The 17,128-nt window shown below is 43.2% G+C and overlaps 1 protein-coding gene across 2 annotated transcripts; it reads right to left on the reverse strand.

Annotated features, from left to right (window-relative positions):
- Positions 1-5,217: 5,217 nt before the first annotated feature.
- LOC110522023 (serine/threonine-protein kinase Nek2-like) lies at positions 5,218-13,860 on the reverse strand. Of its 2 annotated transcripts, none has more exons than XM_036975550.1 (9): positions 13,472-13,860; positions 12,549-12,766; positions 8,941-9,181; positions 8,372-8,454; positions 8,154-8,280; positions 7,699-7,930; positions 7,251-7,305; positions 6,960-7,036; positions 5,218-6,676 (listed from the first exon to the last, which is right to left on the reverse strand). In XM_036975550.1, the coding sequence occupies exons 1-9, from the start codon at positions 13,565-13,567 to the stop codon at positions 6,465-6,467; spliced, it is 1,341 nt and encodes a 446-aa protein (XP_036831445.1). In that variant the 5' UTR covers positions 13,568-13,860; the 3' UTR covers positions 5,218-6,464. The 2 variants fall into 2 exon arrangements, with proteins under 2 accessions (XP_036831445.1, XP_036831446.1); XM_036975551.1 differs by having other exon boundaries at positions 6,416-6,676; positions 7,006-7,036.
- Positions 13,861-17,128: the final 3,268 nt, after the last annotated feature.

A 17,128-nucleotide genomic window follows, 5' to 3' on the forward strand; every position in this document is an offset into this window, starting at 1 on the left:
CTTGCCGTGTCTGAATCCTGGCTTAGGAAGGCCACCAAAAATTCGGAGATTTCCATACCCAACTATAACATTTTCCGTCAAGATAGAACTGCCAAAGGGGGAGGAGTTGCAGTCTACTGCAGAGATAGCCTGCAAAGTAATGTCATACTTTCCAGGTCCATACCCAAACAGTTCGAACTACTAATTAAAAAAATTACTCTCTCCAGAAATAAGTCTCTCACTGTTGCCACCTGCTACCGACCCCCCTCAGCTCCCAGCTGTGCCCTGGACACCATTTGTGAATTGATCGCCCCCCATCTAGCTTCAGAGTTTGTTCTGTTAGGTGACCTAAACTGGGATATGCTTAACACCCCGGCAGTCCTACAATCTAAGCTAGATGCCCTCAATCTCACACAATATCATCAAGGAACCCACCAGGTACAACCCTAAATCTGTAAACAAGGGCACCCTCATAGACGTTATCCTGACCAACTGGCCCTCCAAATACACCTCCGCTGTCTTCAACCAGGATCTCAGCAATCACTGCCTCATTGCCTGTATCCGCAAACGACCACCCCTCATCACTGTCAAACGCTCCCTAAAACACTTCTGCGAGCAGGCCTTTCTAATCGACCTGGCCCGGGTATCCTGGAAGGATATTGACCTCATCCCGTCAGTTGAGAATGCCTGGTCATTCTTTAAAAGTAACTTCCTCACCATCTTAGATAAGCATGCTCCGTTCAAAAAATGCAGAACTAAGAACAGATATAGCCCTTGGTTCACTCCAGACCTGACTGCCCTTGACCAGCACAAAAACATCCTGTGGCGGACTGCAATAGCATCGAATAGTCCCCGCGATATGCAACTGTTCAGGGAAGTCAGGAACCAATACACGCAGTCAGTCAGGAAGGCGAAGGCCAGCTTTTTCAAGCAGAAATTTGCATCCTATAGCTCTAACTCTAAAAGTTCTGGGACAAAAAAGTCCATGGAGAACAAGAGCACCTCCTCCCAGCTGCCCACTGCACTGAGGCTATGTAACACGGTCACCACCGATAAATCCATAATAATCGAAAACTTCAACAAGCATTTCTCAACGGCTGGCCATGCCTTCCTCCTGGCTACTCCAACCACGGCCAACAGCTCCGCCCCCCCCGCAGCTACTCGCCCAAGCCTCCCCAGCTTCTCCTTTACCCAAATCCAGATAGCAGATGTTCTGAAAGAGCTGCAAAACCTGGACCCATACAAATCAGCTGGGCTTGACAATCTGGACCCTCTATTTCTGAAACTATCCGCCGCCATTGTCGCAACCCCTATTACCAGCCTGTTCAACCTCTCTTTCATATCGTCTGAGATCCCCAAGGATTGGAAAGCTGCCGCAGTCATCCCCCTCTTCAAAGGGGGAGACACCCTGGACCCAAACTGTTACAGACCTATATCCATCCTGCCCTGCCTATCTAAGGTCTTTGAAAGCCAAGTCAACAAACAGATCACTGACCATCTAGAATCATCATCATCTCATCTGGTTTCCGAGCCGGTCACGGGTGCACCTCAGCCACGCTCAAGGTACTAAACGATATCATAACCGCCATCGATAAAAGACAGTACTGCGCAGCTGTCTTCATCGACCTGGCCAAGGCTTTCGACTCTGTCAATCACCATATTCCTATCGGCAGACTCAGTAGCCTCGGTTTTTCTAATGACTGCCTTGCCTGGTTCACCAACTACTTTGCAGACAGAGTTCAGTGTGTCAAATCGGAGGGCATGTTGTCCGGTCCTCTGGCAGTCTCTATGGGGGTGCCACAGGGTTCAATTCTCGGGCCGACTCTTTTCTCTGTATAAATCAATGATGTTGCTCTTGCTGCGGGCGATTCCCTGATCCACCTCTACACAGACGACACCATTCTGTATACTTCTGGCCCTTCCTTGGACACTGTGCTATCTAACCTCCAAACGAGCTTCAATGCCATACAACACTCCTTCCGTGGCCTCCAACTTCTCTTAAACGCTAGTAAAACCAAATGCATGCTTTTCAACCGTTCGCTGCCTGCACCCGCACGCCCGACTAACATCACCACCCTGGATGGTTCCGACCTAGAATATGTGGACATCTATAAGTACCTACAGTGCCTTGCGAAAGTATTCGGCCCCCTTGAACTTTGCGACCTTTTGCCACATTTCAGGCTTCAAACATAAAGATATAAAACTGTATATTTTGTGAAGAATCAACAACAAGTGGGACACAATCATGAAGTGGAACGACATTTATTGGATATTTCAAACTTTTTTAACAAATCAAAAACTGAAAAATTGGGCGTGCAAAATTATTCAGCCCCTTTACTTTCAGTGCAGCAAACTCTCTCCAGAAGTTCAGTGAGGATCTCTGAATGATCCAATGTTGGCCTAAATGACTAATGATGATGAATACAATCCACCTGTGTGTAATCAAGTCTCCGTATAAATGCACCTGCACTGTGATAGTCTCAGAGGTCCGTCAAAAGCGCAGAGAGCATCATGAAGAACAAGGAACACACCAGGCAGGTCCGAGATACTGTTGTGAAGAAGTTTAAAGCAGGATTTGGATACAAAAAGATTTCCCAAGCTTTAAACATCCCAAGGAGCACTGTGCAAGCGATAATATTGAAATGGAAGGAGTATCAGACCACTGCAAATCTACCAAGACCTGGCCGTCCCTCTAAACTTTCAGCTCATACAAGGAGAAGACTTATCAGAGATGCAGCCAAGAGGCCCATGATCACTCTGGATGAACTGCAGAGATCTACAGCTGAGGTGGGAGACTCTGTCCATAGGACAACAATCAGTCGTATATTGCACAAATCTGTCCTTTATGGAAGAGTGGCAAGAAGAAAGCCATTTCTTAAAGATATCCATAAAAAGTGCTGTTTAAAGTTTGCCACAAGCCACCTGGGAGACACACCAAACATGTGGAAGAAGGTGCTCTGGTCAGATGAAACCAAAATTGAACTTTTTGGCAACAATGCAAAACGTTATGTTTGGCGTAAAAGCAACACAGCTCATCACCCTGAACACACCATCCCCACTGTCAAACATGGTGGTGGTAGCATCATGGTTTGGGCCTGCTTTTCTTCAGCAGGGACAGGGAAGATGGTTAAAATTGATGGGAAGATGGTTGGAGCCAAATACAGGACCATTCTGGAAGAAAACCTGATGGAGTCTGCAAAAGACCTGAGACTGGGACGGAGATTTGTCTTCCAACAAGACAATGATCCAAAACATAAAGCAAAATCTACAATGGAATGGTTCAAAAATAAACATATCCAGGTGTTAGAATGGCCAAGTCAAAGTCCAGACCTGTATCCAATCGAGAATCTGTGGAAAGAACTGAAAACTGCTGTTCACAAATGCTCTCCATCCAACCTCACTGAGCTCGAGCTGTTTTGCAAGGAGGAATGGGAAAAAAATTCAGTCTCTCGATGTGCAAAACTGATAGAGACATACCCCAAGCGACTTACAGCTGTAATCGCAGCAAAAGGTGGCGCTACAAAGTATTAACTTAAGGGGGCTGAATAATTTTGCACCCCCAATTTTAAAAGTTAAAAAAGTTTGAAATATCCAATAAATGTCGTTCCACTTCATGATTGTGTCCCACTTGTTGTTGATTCTTCATAAAAAAATGTCACAAAGTTCAAGGGGGCCGAATACTTTCGCAAGGCACTGTAGGTGTCTGGCTAGACTGTAAACTCTCCTTCCAGACTCATATCAAACATCTCCAATCTAAAATCAAATCTAGAGTCGGCTTTCTATTCCGCAACAAAGCCTCCTTCACTCACGCCGCCAAATGTACCCTAGTAAAACTGCCTATCTTACCGAACCTCGACTTCGGCGATGTCTTCTACAAAATAGCTTCCAATACTCTACTCAGCAAACTGGATGCAGTTTATCACAGTGCCATCCATTTTGTTATTAAAGCACCTTATACCACCCACCACTGCGACCTGTATGCTCTAGTCGGCTGGCCCCCGCTACATATTCGTCGCCAGACCCACTGGCTCCAGGTCATCAAGTTCATGCTAGGTAAAGCTCCGCCGTAGCACGCGCTCCAGCAGGTGTATCTCACTGATCATCCCTAAAGCCAACACCTCATTTGGCCGTCTTTCCTTCCAGTTTTCTGCTGCCTGTGACTGGAACGAATTGCAAAAATCGCTGAAGTTGGAGCCTTTTATCTCCCTCACCAACTTTAAACATCTGCTATCTGAGCAGCTAACTGATCGCTGCAGCTGTACATATAGTCCATTGGTAAATAGCCCACCCAATTTACCTACCTCATCCCATACTGTTTTTATTTATTTACTTTTCTGCTCTTTTGCACACCAGTATCTCTACCTGTACATGACCATCTGATCATTTATCACTCCAGTGTTAATCTGCTAAATTGTAATTATTCGCCAACCTCCTCATGCATTTTGCACACAATGTATTTAGACTCTTTTTTTCTACTGTGTTATTGACTTGTTTATTGTTTACTCCACGTGTAACTCTGTGTTGTTGTCTGTTCACACTGCTATGCTTTACCTTGGCCAGGTCCCAGTTGTAAATGAGATCAACTAGCCTAACTGTTTCAATAAAGGTGAAATAAATAAAAAATTTAAAATATGATGGCCTACCCCTGCCAAATCCTCCCGTTTCCCAGACGACGCTGTGCCAATTGTGCGCGGCCCTATGCTACTCCCGATCACGTCCGGTTGTGATACAGGCCGGGATCGAACCTGGGTCTGTGGTGACGACTCTAGCACTGAGATACAGTGCTTTGCTGCGCCACCTGATTCATGAAAAAGTCACGACCGGGCTGATGGAAACATGAAACGCTGGTACAATTTTATAAATGTCGACAATATGTTGCACTTCACAGTGGAATAAAACAATCAAAGCTTTATTTGAATCACCTGTGTAGCGAAAAACAAAATGTGCATCCATGACCGAGCTTTGGAAACCCTGTATTTGGCTCGAGGAAATAAATTATGAACTTCACAGGGTGATGAATGTGCAAAGTAATGAGTTTGATGATCCTTTCCAATAAATATCGACTTGTCTTTTTCTGGTGAAATGAAGATCGATGCTTGGCTGCAGTTGAACAAATCCAAATAATATCGCTCTCATCCATATTAATCTCCTGATGTAGGTAGCCTACCCGCACTGTATCTACTAGTTGATAGCTAGAGGAAATTATTAGGACAAGTAAACACCTTTAATCGGCGTTCCAGCTGTGCTTTTGATCTCCGTAAATGCTAACGACAGCCGAGCGAGCCTATCACTTTAGTGCGAGTGAAATTAGTTCCGAACTGAATGTATGCGTCTAAGTCATTTTCACATACACATTTTATATGTTCGAAATCAGAATCATATATTCTTCCAAAAATAACATGATCGCTGTGTTAGAACGTTTATTTTGATCGACATTCTGCATTTGTCAGAGTGCCATCTGGTATCCTGATTTCAGATGTGTCCATGTAAACAGGATTATTAGGGAAATCGTTATTCTTGCAAACCATGTAAACGTTTTAATCAAACTATTATATTAATTTGACTATCCACAAAAATTTGCATTATTGTGTGCATGTAACCGTACTCAATCAACAGATAAACCTTACAAGGTGAGAATGAGATCACTTGCATGTAACGTAAATCTTTCATTTAGAAATAAAGAGAATGTACATTCTTCAACAATAATCAATCTCTGATTACATAGCTTCCTCTACAAGAGGGCACTCACCCTTACATGTTATATTCCCAAATCATTTACATGGTCACATTTCTTTGCAAACTGCTGAGAACATAAAATGAAACATTTAGAAAGGGTAGCAAGAGCTGACCATCATGTAGCCCTAATCAAAATGCCCATTTGAGATGAATAGGAGACAAGCCAAGGGCAAAGGAACAATAAAAGACAAATGTCAATCAGATAACAATTCCACTGAAACAGACATTTGTTGGGTCACCAGTGTCTATTTTTAACAGAAAACAATGGCCTCGACATTTGCCAACCCTTCCCAATTCCTAAACTCATATTTGCAAAACATTTACATATTTCCAGCAGTGTATGTGGGAGTGGACACCCATTTATACATCTCTAGATACTGTACCAACACAGCCCTTGAAATATATGTTTAATGCCACAGTATGTACAAAGCATCATAACTTCAGTGCAATTCAGTCAAACATCGACACATTTGAAATGTTGAGGTGGAAAAAACAAACACACCAATAAAAACATATATTTGGTGTCCAATATTTAGCCATTTCATCACAGTACTATCACTCACACTATGATACAAATAAATTAAAGCTACACATTTTCCCTAAAGGGTGTGACCACTAGCTTTCAGTAGCTCTAAAACTCTCTATTAGTCAGAAAGACTGAGCAGAGACCAGTAGCTTCTGGGACGTAGCTCAGACATCCATTCACATGACACTGATAATCAGGCCCTAAACAGCAGGCTCTCCTGGTGCTAGCGGATGCCTAGGATCTGCCTGCTCTTGAGCTGGTAGTTCCTCTCCACCTCCTCCAGGGCCTGGGTCCGCAGGTTGGCTGCCTGCAGCCTCCTCTTCAGCCCCAGCTCCTGGCTCTTCTCACTCTGCTTCTGATCAGGCCTCTGGTTCTCTTTGCTGTCTCTGGCAAAACTGATCTTCTTTTCAGGGGGGACATTCTCCTCTCCCACATCTAAGGGGGCCAAGATGGCAAAAAGTTACACATGTTGAAAAGGTTTTATTGAGCGCTACATTATGTGCAGATAAAATACCCTCCCATAATATGTTACCAAAACAATTCTCAAGTTCGTAATTTGCCCAGAGAAAAACACAGGTGTCTTAAAGTGACCTAAATGTATTCCCTCCCCTTTATTTGATCTGAAAACATGGCTACCCTATATCATATTGTTCAACTTCAATAAAGAAGCAAAATCACGTATCCTCCCTTTTCCTGGTTTTTCGCTTGACACCCATACCCATGTCATTGGAATAGAGTGGTGGCAGGGTCTTCTGCTGTTTTACCAGGTTGCAGCTCTTCAACAAACTTTCCGCTCTGAAATGAAAATAAATTGTTGGGAGTCAAAATAGAGTATAGCCAACCCTCTTGCAGTTTTATAGCAAGGAATGCGATTATGACAGCAAAGCGTGAAGGAAAGTAGCATTAACACATCTTGGAGGACTAAAGCCTTAGCATTTAGTCTAATGTGACATTAAAACAGCAGTTTTCTGCATTTCAAGTGAAGTGATCCAAGGGAGCTTTGTTTTACCTGGCAAGTTTCTCATTCGATAGTCTCTCGTGAACACAAAGCTCCTGCTCCCGCTCTGTAGGAGGAATATATATATATTTTTATTTAACTAGGCAAGTCAGTTAAGAACAAATTCTTATTTACAATGAAAACCTAATTCAACAGAGTTACAGCATAACAATTCCACAGATTACAAACAATTCAGTCTATACTGTATACACTCAGTAGCATAGCCAGTGACACATTGAATACAAACAACAATCATTATAGATGTTTCAGCAGTCCACACCAAGCAACACTGATTAAAAGAACATCCGTGTTCCAAAACCAGAGGGGTCTCATCTGTGACTCTGACATTATAGGGACCAGGGTTGGGGTTGAATCAGTTTTCAATTCAGTCAACTTAAGTGAATTGAAATTTCAATTAAGAACAAAATTAAGCTTAATCGTGATAAGGGTAAACACTCACGCTCCAGCCTCTCCTCGCACTCCTTTAGGGCCTTCTCCCTCTCCCGCAGCAATTGCTCCTTGAGCTTCAGCGCCGCAGCGGTCGGGGAGGTTGAAGACCCGGCTGGCTTTGGGTTCTCTGGATTAGCCGAACTCCTCCAGTTGCGCGCCTGCATCCTCCTCTGCTCATCGGCGACCACGTCCACCAACAGGCTGCTCTGGAGAATGGACTCCACCGAGGGCCTCAGGTAGTCCTGGCAACGAGGCACAACAACAGCCAAATCAACAAAGAGTAGAATGGTGGGCAGGAAGGATTAAAGTCTCTTGACATTGAAATTGTATTTTGAGCATAATAATGTGCTTGACGATGGAGACAAATAATAATCTCCTCAACAGGTATGCTGCAGTGAGGCGTTGCTCACAAGATGACTTGAACTTTAGATGGAGATTTTCAGTGCCGTGAAACATATTCCAAACCTTTAAATGGAGCATTCTGGACAGGAGTGTGTTCAGCTCCTCTGAGTACCGGTAGGGGATCCTCCTGAACTTCCCCTCTCGGATCTTCTCTGCCAGCTCTTTTTGGTTATAAGCTGTGAAAGGAGGACTTGATGGAAGAAACATGCGTCAGACTGTAGTCGAAGGCATTGACTGAGGGATATTTAGTAAGAATATAGATGACCGGTAAGGTAACTTACGATAAGGCACAGAGTTCATACAACAAGCATCCCAGGGACCAGATATCCGATTTCTCGTTGTAGGACATGCAATTAATTTGTTCCTGTAAAATATGGAATTGTCCACACATGGACAGATTGATTAGAACACTTGAGTATGGGGTGGGAGGGAGGGGGTGTTGTATTTTTCTGTACCAATTATGTTGATTGTCCTGTTTGAAAATGGGCAAATCCATATGAATTTTTGACAGCCTCCCTTTTGATTTAAATATACATTTCCATACATGTTTGTCCATGGAAGAAGTGGTCAGAAAATTACATTTTGGACCTGAATGTCAAAACATTCAGGAAATAGGTGCTCAAAGTTGACCCATTTTGCATTCTCCACCAAACCATGAGACACCATGTCTTCATCAATGGAAAAGATAAACGATTGAGTTTGATATAATTTAAATGCTTTCAAATAGTTGTCAAACTACTTTATAATTTACCCAAATCCAATAAATGTGTTTAAAAAAGAAAGAAAACCAGAGTATCTGGAATCATAGGATTCCCAATTCCCAAAGCCTTTGCTTTTGCTATTGACTCACAGGCGACATGTAGTAAGGGGTTCCGACAAAAGTCTTAGCGAAACTGGTGTCATGGTTCAGGATTCTTGCGAGACCAAAGTCACCGAGCTTGACATTTTGCTTGACATCCAGGAAGATATTGGCGGGCTTGAGATCTCTGTGCAGCACTGTGGCCCCACCATCGCTCCGGCGATGGCACTCCTTCAGTGCAAGAGTGAGCTGTGCCATGACTCGCATGATGAATTCCTCCTCCAAGTAACGCCTGGCCAGCAGGAACACAACATGCACAGAGTTGCCAAACAACACGCTTACCTTGAACATGCCAAACGCAATTTGTATTATTCCTTTTAGTCATGACAACCCTCAGAGTTTGCCTACAGGCTGGGAGGCCAGTGTTCAACACCCACAAAGGGTGGGTATCCACAGTTCGCTACCTAGGTGTCAGAGAGGGATGGCCATTGGATATACAGTGGGGCAAAAAAGTATTTAGTCAGCCACAAATTGTGCAAGTTCTCCCACTTCAACTATGACAGACAAAATGAGAAAGAAAAAAAATCCTGAAAATCACATTGTAGGATTTTTCATGAATTTATTTGCAAATTATGGTGGAAAATAAGTATTTGGTCAATAACAAAAGTTTATCTCAATACTTTGTTATATACCCTTTGTTGGCAATGACAGAGGTCAAACGTTTTCTGTAAGTCTTCACAAGGTTTTCACACACTGTTGCTGGAATTATGGCCCATTCCTCCATGCAGATCACCTCTAGAGCAGTGATGTTTTGGGGCTGTTGCTGGGCAACACGGACTTTTAACTCCCTCCAAAGATTTTCTATGGGGTTGAGATCTGGAGACTGGCTAGGCCACTCCAGGACCTTGAAATGCTTCTTACGAAGCCACTCCTTCGTTGCCCGGGCGGTGTGTTTGGGATCATTGTCATGCTGAAAGACCCAGCCACGTTTCATATTCAATGCCCTTGCTGATGGAAGGAGGTTTTCACTCAAAATCTCACGATACATGGCCCCATTCATTCTTTCCTTTACACGGATCAGTCATCCTGGTCCCTTTGCAGAAAAACAGCCCCAAATCATGATGTTTCCACCCCCATGCTTCACAATAGGTATGGTGTTCTTTGGATGCAACTCAGCATTCTTTGTCCTCCAAACACGACGAGTTGAGTTTTTACCAAAAAGTTATATTTTGAGTTCATCTGACCATATGACATTCTCCCAATCTTCTTTTGGATCATCCAAATGCTCTCTAGCAAACTTCAGACGGGCCCGGACATGTACTGGCTTAAGCAGGGGGACACATCTGGCACTGCATGATTTGAGTCCCTGGCGGCGTAGTGTGTTACTGATGGTAGGCTTTGTTACTTTGGTCCCAGCTCTCTGCAGGTCATTCACTAGGTCCCCCCGTGTGGTTCTGGGATTTTTGCGCACCGTTCTTGTGATCATTTTGACCCCACGGAGTGAGATCTTGCGTGGAGACCCAGATCGAGGGCGATTATCAGTGGTCTTGTATGTCTTCCATTTCCTAATAATTGCTCCCACAGTTGATTTCTTCAAACCAAGCTGCTTACCTATTGCAGATTCAGTCTTCCCAGCCTGGTGCAGGTCTACAATCTTGTTTCTGGTGTACTTTGACAGCTCTTTGGTCTTGGCCATAGTGGAGTTTGGAGTGTGACGTTTGAGGTTGTGGACTGGTGTCTTTTATACTGATAACAAGTTAAAACAGGTGCCATTAATACAGGTAACGAGTGGAGGACAGAGGAGCCTCTTAAAGAAGAAGTTACAGGTCTGTGAGAGCCAGAAATCTTGCTTGTTTGTAGGTGACCAAATACTTATTTTCCACCATAATTTGCAAATAAATTCATTAAAAATCCTACAATGTGATTTTCGGGATTTGTTTTCTCATTTTATCTGTCATAGTTGAAGTGTACCTATGATGAAAATTACAGGCCTCTCTCATCTTTTTAAGTGGGAGAACTTGCACAATTGGTGGCTGACTAAACACTTTTTTGCCCCACTGTATGTACAGTGCATTCGGAAAGTATTCAGACCCCTTGACCGTTTCCACATTTTGTTACATTACAGCCGTATTCTAAAATGGATTACGTCGTTTTCCCCCCTCATCAATCTACACACAATGCCAAAGCAAAAAAACAGTAAAAAATAAATGTAAAAAATGTTTGCAAATTTATAAAAATCGGAAATATCACATTTATATAAGTATTTAGACCCTTTACTCAGTACTTTGTTGAAGCACCTTTGGCAGCGATTACAGCCTAGAGTATTAGTTGGTATGACGCTACAAGCTTGGCACACCTGTATTAGGGGAGTTTCTCCCATTCTTCTCTGCAGATCCTCTCAAGTTCTGTCAGGTGGATGGGGAGCGTCACTGCATAGCTATTTTCAGGTCTCTCCTGAGATGTTTGATCTGGTTCAAGTCCAGGCTCTGGCTGGTTCACTCAAGGACATTCAGAGACTCTCCTGCGTTGTCTTGCTGTGTGCTAAGGGTTGTTGTCCTATTGGAAGGTGAACCTTCGCCCCAGTCTGAGGTCCTGAGCGTTCTGGAGCAGGTTTTCATCAAGAAGCTCTCTGTACTTTGCATCATTTATCTTTCCCTTGATCCTGACAAGTCTCCCAGTCCCTGAAATACATCCCCACAGCACGATGCTGCTACCACCATGCTTCACCATAGGGATGGTGCCAGGTTTCCTCCAGACGTGACGCTTAACATTCAGGCCAAAGAGTTCAATCTTGGTTTCATCAGACCGGAAAATCTTGTTTCTCATGATCTGAGAGTTCTTTTGATTCCTTTTGGCAAACTCCAAGAGTGCTGTCATGTGCCTTTTACTGAGGAGTGGCTCTCGTCTGGCCACTATCATAAAGGCCTGATTGGTGGAATGCTGCAGAGATGGTTGTCCTTCTGGAAGGTTCTCCTATCTCCACAGAGGAACTCTGGAGCTCTGTCAGAGTGACCATGGGGTTCTTGGTCACCTCCCTGACCTTCTCCCCCGATTGCTCAGTTTAGCCTGGTGGCCAGCTCTAGGAAGTCATTTAAGAATGATGGAGGCTACTGTGCTCTTGGGGACCTTCAATGCTGCAGATCTGTCCCTCGACACAATCCTGTCTCGGAGCTCTACCGACAATTCCTTTGACCTCAAGGCTTGGTTTTTGCTCTGACATACATTGTCAAAGGTGGGACCTTATATAGACAGGTGTGTGCCTTTCCAAATCATGTCCAATCAATTGAATTTACAACAGGTGGACACTAATCAAGCTGTGGAAACATCTCAAGGATGATCAATGGAAACAGGATGCACCTGAGCTCAATTTCAAGTCTCATAGCAAAGGGTCTGAATACTTATGCAAATAAGGCATTTATTTATTTTTACTACATTTGCATTTTACTACAAAAATTCTAAAAACCTGTTTTCGATTTGTCATTATGGGTTATTCTGTGTAGATTGATGAGTAAAAAAATTCATTTAATACATTTTAGAAGAAGGCTGTAACATAACAAAATGTGGAAAAGGGGAAGGGGTCTGAATAATTTAGGAATGCACTGTATACATGGATGGACAAGGAAATCAAGGTAAACACGACAGCACAAACACACACACACCTTTCTTTGATGCATCTGGTGATGAGGCTGGAGAGGTCGCCGCCTTTGCAGTGCTCCATAACGATGTACAGTGTAGTGTTGGTCCGATCTATGATGCGGTCATAATATCTCACAATGTTTGGATGCGTCAGTTCACGGAGGAGGTTGACCTCGGACACCAGCATTTGCTTCTCGTTCTCAGCCATTGTGCCGTAGTCCAGCGCCTTCCAAACTAGAATCTATGATGAAACCCAAACACCACAAAACTAAGCATTTATTGATTGGCCAAATGTTATTTAATTTCTAAGGTTTCACAGGAAATGCATGGAATAAAATGCTTGATGTTGGGAACATACTTTAAAGATGGCAAATAAACATATACATTAAAGGCTAGGTACTAACCAGCTACTTGTTTTACTTCAAATGCTGTATGGTTCACATACATAACGTTAGCTATATGACACCAAATCCACAGTTGTAGGTAAACAACATAGCTTATGATTTAGTTTTGTTCATAGATATCGGGAGGTCTGGTGTGCCCCTTTCTGTTTATTGAGGTCATTTTTGGAACCCCTTTTTGGCTCAAGAGCCCAGAAGCTAACGTACCTGGCCTGGTGGCTTACTTGGTGAACTCAATGGAGTTGAGTTTATTACGCTAGTTAACTTAACGTTAACTAGCTAGCTAAAGTTAGCTAGTAAGCATAACGTTAGCTACACAAAGTCGAACCATATATTCAATTAAATTAAATTGACTTTATTGACATGACAATTTCATTATTACTTACATTGTCAAAGTATACATATCGAAAAATAAAAATAAACAAAAAATATACATTTATATAATAAATTCACTAACGTTACTGTAGCTACGTTACATTTGCTAGCTTCTAACGTTAGCGAGCTAGGTACAGTACAGTGCACGCTGTAAAAAGCAAAACACTTACCTTCCCATCAGATTTCCTCCGTATTTTCTGACATTTGCCATAAGACCCCGATCCTATGGTATACAACACCTTATAATCGTCAACACGAGATGGCATTTTGGCGAAGCTAGCTAGCTAAATGCAAAGTTTGCATCCAAGGTAGCTACTGTAGCTTACTGTAACGTTACTGTACTGTACTTGGCTCACGTAGCTAGTTGCAGGTGTTCAGCGAAGGAGAGCAACAACTTTACTCTGGCAATGGAAATATTTTGTACGTTTTCTTTCCTTAAATAATGTTAGCAAATGTAATTGCTGGCAATATATCTTCGATCACTTATTTATAAATTACAGTGATTTGTGTAAATGACGGTTTAAAATTGGTGCCTGAATTATTCAATGTGGTTGGTCCGCATTCAGAATAGTCTGATTGGCTGGAATTAAGATACAGCCTGCAGGTTGCTAAGCATCTGACACCCGCAAGATCTGGCGCGGGTGTTTTAAAGAAGAGGAATCTTTTAAATTGATATGCATGTCAAAATTAAAGTGTACTCATGTAATTTTTTTAAAAAGATCACAGAACCCAATGTATAAATCTAAAATCTTCCTTACTGATTACGCTACTCTGTGTGATATAATCTCACCACAAGGTGGCAGTAAAAGCAAACTGTACTTTTATTCTCCCCCAAGGGTACCACCTCCATGCAAATAACAACAAGTAATTGCCCGAGTGGTGCCACACATTGATAACTATTATATCAAAGTACACCTTGTCCATCTATGCAAGTTAGAATAGAACAAAACAGAACATAATAGAGTATAACAGAACCGAATAGAACATTACCAACGATGATGAGACAGCCAACATGGAGGAGGTGAGGGCTCTGGGAGTGTGGTGCCTGGAAAACAACCTCTCACTCAACGTCAACAAGACAAAGGAGATGATCGTGGACTTCAGGAAACAGCAGAGGGTGCACCCCCCTATCTACATTGACTGGACCACAGTGGAGAAGGTGAAAAGCTTCAAGTTCCTTGGCATACACATCACTGACAAACTGAAATTGACCACCCACACAGACAGTGTGGTGAAGAAGGCGCAACAGAGCCTCTTCAACCCCAGGAGGCTAAAGAAATTTGGCTTGTCACCTAAACCCTCCCAAACTTTTACAGATGCACAATTGAAAGCATCCTGCCGGGCTGTATCACCACCTGGTATGGCAACTGCACCGCCCGCAACCGCAAGGCTCTCCAGAGGGTGGTGCAGTCTGCCCAACGCATCACCGGGGGCAAACTACCCGCCCTCCAGGACACCTACAGCACCCGATGTCCGAGGAAGGCCAAAAAGATCATCAAGGACATCAACCACCCGAGCCACTACCTGTTCACCCCGCTATCATCCAGAAGGCGAGGTCAGTACAGGTGTATCAAAGCTGGGACCGAGAGACTGAAAAACAGCTTCTATCTCAAGGTCATCAGACATGCTGCCTATAGGCATAGACTATAACTCATTGGCCACTTTAAGGAATGGAACACTATCCACTTTGATAATGTTTACATATCTGGCATTACTCATCTCATATGTATATACTATTTTCTATACTATTCTATGGTATCTCACTCACTTAATAATGTTTACATATCTTGCATTACTCATCTCATATGTATATACCGTATTCTATACTATTCTACTGTATCTTAGTCTGTTCCGCTCTGACATTGCTTGTCCATATGTATATAGTCTTCATTCATTCCTACTTAGATTTGTGTGTATTGGGTATATGTTGTGTAATTTGTTAGATATTACTTGTTAGATGCACTGTCAGAGCTAGAAGCACAAGCATTTTGCTACACCCCCAATAACATCTGCTAATCACGTGTATGTGACCAATACAATTTGATTTGAACAGAATAGAATAATGCCTGGTGCCACAAATCTAATAATATATTGACTAGGTCTATATTTTCCAGTGTCAATCAAAAATATCATGACTTTTGTGAACTATATTTGTATAGTATTTTCATCTTTAAGATTGTAACAACAAACGTCTTCTGTCAGTCTAGTGGACATCAAGAGACAGACAGCCCTCTTGGATGTTTTTACATATGGCTAATTGGCTTGAATAATTTTCTGCTGCTTAGCTTGTCGTTGTGAAACAACATTGGGCAGCCAGACCGAGTTCTCTGTCTGTACATGGTCCCAGAGCAATGCTGAATATGAATATCACTCTGCACTATAAATCAATGTTAGGAGAGCAGTGTGATAGAAATTGTTAGCAGTTGACCTCACATAGCAAAGGCTACATTAGAATGTGATGATACCCCACAACAGAACAACTCATTGATTTACTGCCTGCATTGTCAGGGAGGTTGTTTGCAGTTTGTACTAGAAAATTATCCTTCCCATTCAATGGACTGGGTGTAAGGTTAGGTGGGCCAGCAAGGCTAGATGAAAGGCAGCCATGAAATCTGCAGAGCGTTTTAATTACTATGTGGTTGAAACTCGATACAGAGACATCACACTTCACCCGTGGATATCAATAGCCTTTTACCTGGGTCGTATTCATTACTGCACACTGTGGCAAAATGCTTTTCAATAAAGAACAAAAACAAACGTTTCTTATTTTACAAGTTCAGGTATTCATTCCCTGTTTCAGATCATTTTTTTCTGTTTGGTGCCTAATGAACATGGCCCTGAACTTGTCAGTGTTCATGATCTCATCATTGCCATCATATCACCAAGCATCTTGCCTGTTGTGATGCTCTCTGTGAACAACAGGGGTCCACATAGAGAGGCTAGTTTGCAGCAACAATTTCTAATTCCAATTATGTTTGTGCATGTACTAGTCCCAAAAAGGTCACTGACACTAGGGCTGTTTCCATGGCGCCCTGTCATGCACACAGGGGAGGCTAACAGGAATTGAGTTCCAGCAAACACGGTATCCATCCTCAGCGGAGTCATGTGATCAAAAAAAACCTCTGCAGAGTCCCGCTAGGGGTTATTGCGGTGACAGGCGTGTTCGAATTACCCCTGTGTCACTCGCCTCTCTTGTCACAAGTTGCTGACCCACGCACGTCAGGAGGACACGGCAGGGCTCGGGGTGTGGTGAGAAACAGTCAGTCTGTCACCACAAAGGTAATTTCCTACAGAACAGCTATTGTGGAACCAGTTTCCCTCTGTCTGTAAGCCAGCCAGGAGTGGTGGGGTGCTGAGTGTGAAGTTGACAACCAAAACAACAGAGACCATTGGAGGGCGCTAGGGGCCCTTGGGAGGCCACACTAGGTGTCACCCATCCTTCTGAGGACCAGCAGCTGGGAGGGAGAGACACAGGGGATGCCACCTTGCAGTTCCCCTGAGACTCGAGACGGGTCTCTAGGTCTTGTGTGTGTACAGTGGGGTCGGAAATGATTGCATTCTCATTTAGACGTCAAACCCACCACTGGTGTGTGTGGTCAAAGAGCTCTATTTTCATGTCATCTGACCAAAGCACCGGCTCCAATCCAAGTGACAATGCTGTTTAGCAAACTCCTGGCGTTAACATTTGTTGGATGACATGAAAATAGAGCTCTTGAGCCACACACATCTGTGGTGGGTTTGGCATTGAAATGTACTGTAAAACATGGTGGGGATCTTTGATGTTTTGGGGCTATTTTGCTTCCCCTGGTTCTGGGGCCCTTACCCAG

This window comes from Oncorhynchus mykiss, chromosome 4 (assembly GCF_013265735.2).
Source record: "Oncorhynchus mykiss isolate Arlee chromosome 4, USDA_OmykA_1.1, whole genome shotgun sequence".
Lineage (NCBI taxonomy): Eukaryota > Metazoa > Chordata > Actinopteri > Salmoniformes > Salmonidae > Oncorhynchus > Oncorhynchus mykiss.

What these genes read in the sequence shown, in the direction of transcription:
- LOC110522023 (XM_036975550.1), bottom strand. Translation starts at nt 13,567, where the DNA reads ATGCCATCTCGTGTTGACGATTATAAGGTGTTGTATACCATAGGATCG. An exon ending in TATGAACTCTGTGCCTTATC is followed by an intron (nt 8,281 to 8,371) that starts GTAAGTTACCTT and finishes TCTTCCATCAAG; the next exon opens with TCCTCCTTTCACAGCTTATA. An exon ending in ACTCTATTCCAATGACATGG is followed by an intron (nt 6,677 to 6,959) that starts GTATGGGTGTCA and finishes TGGCCCCCTTAG; the next exon opens with ATGTGGGAGAGGAGAATGTC.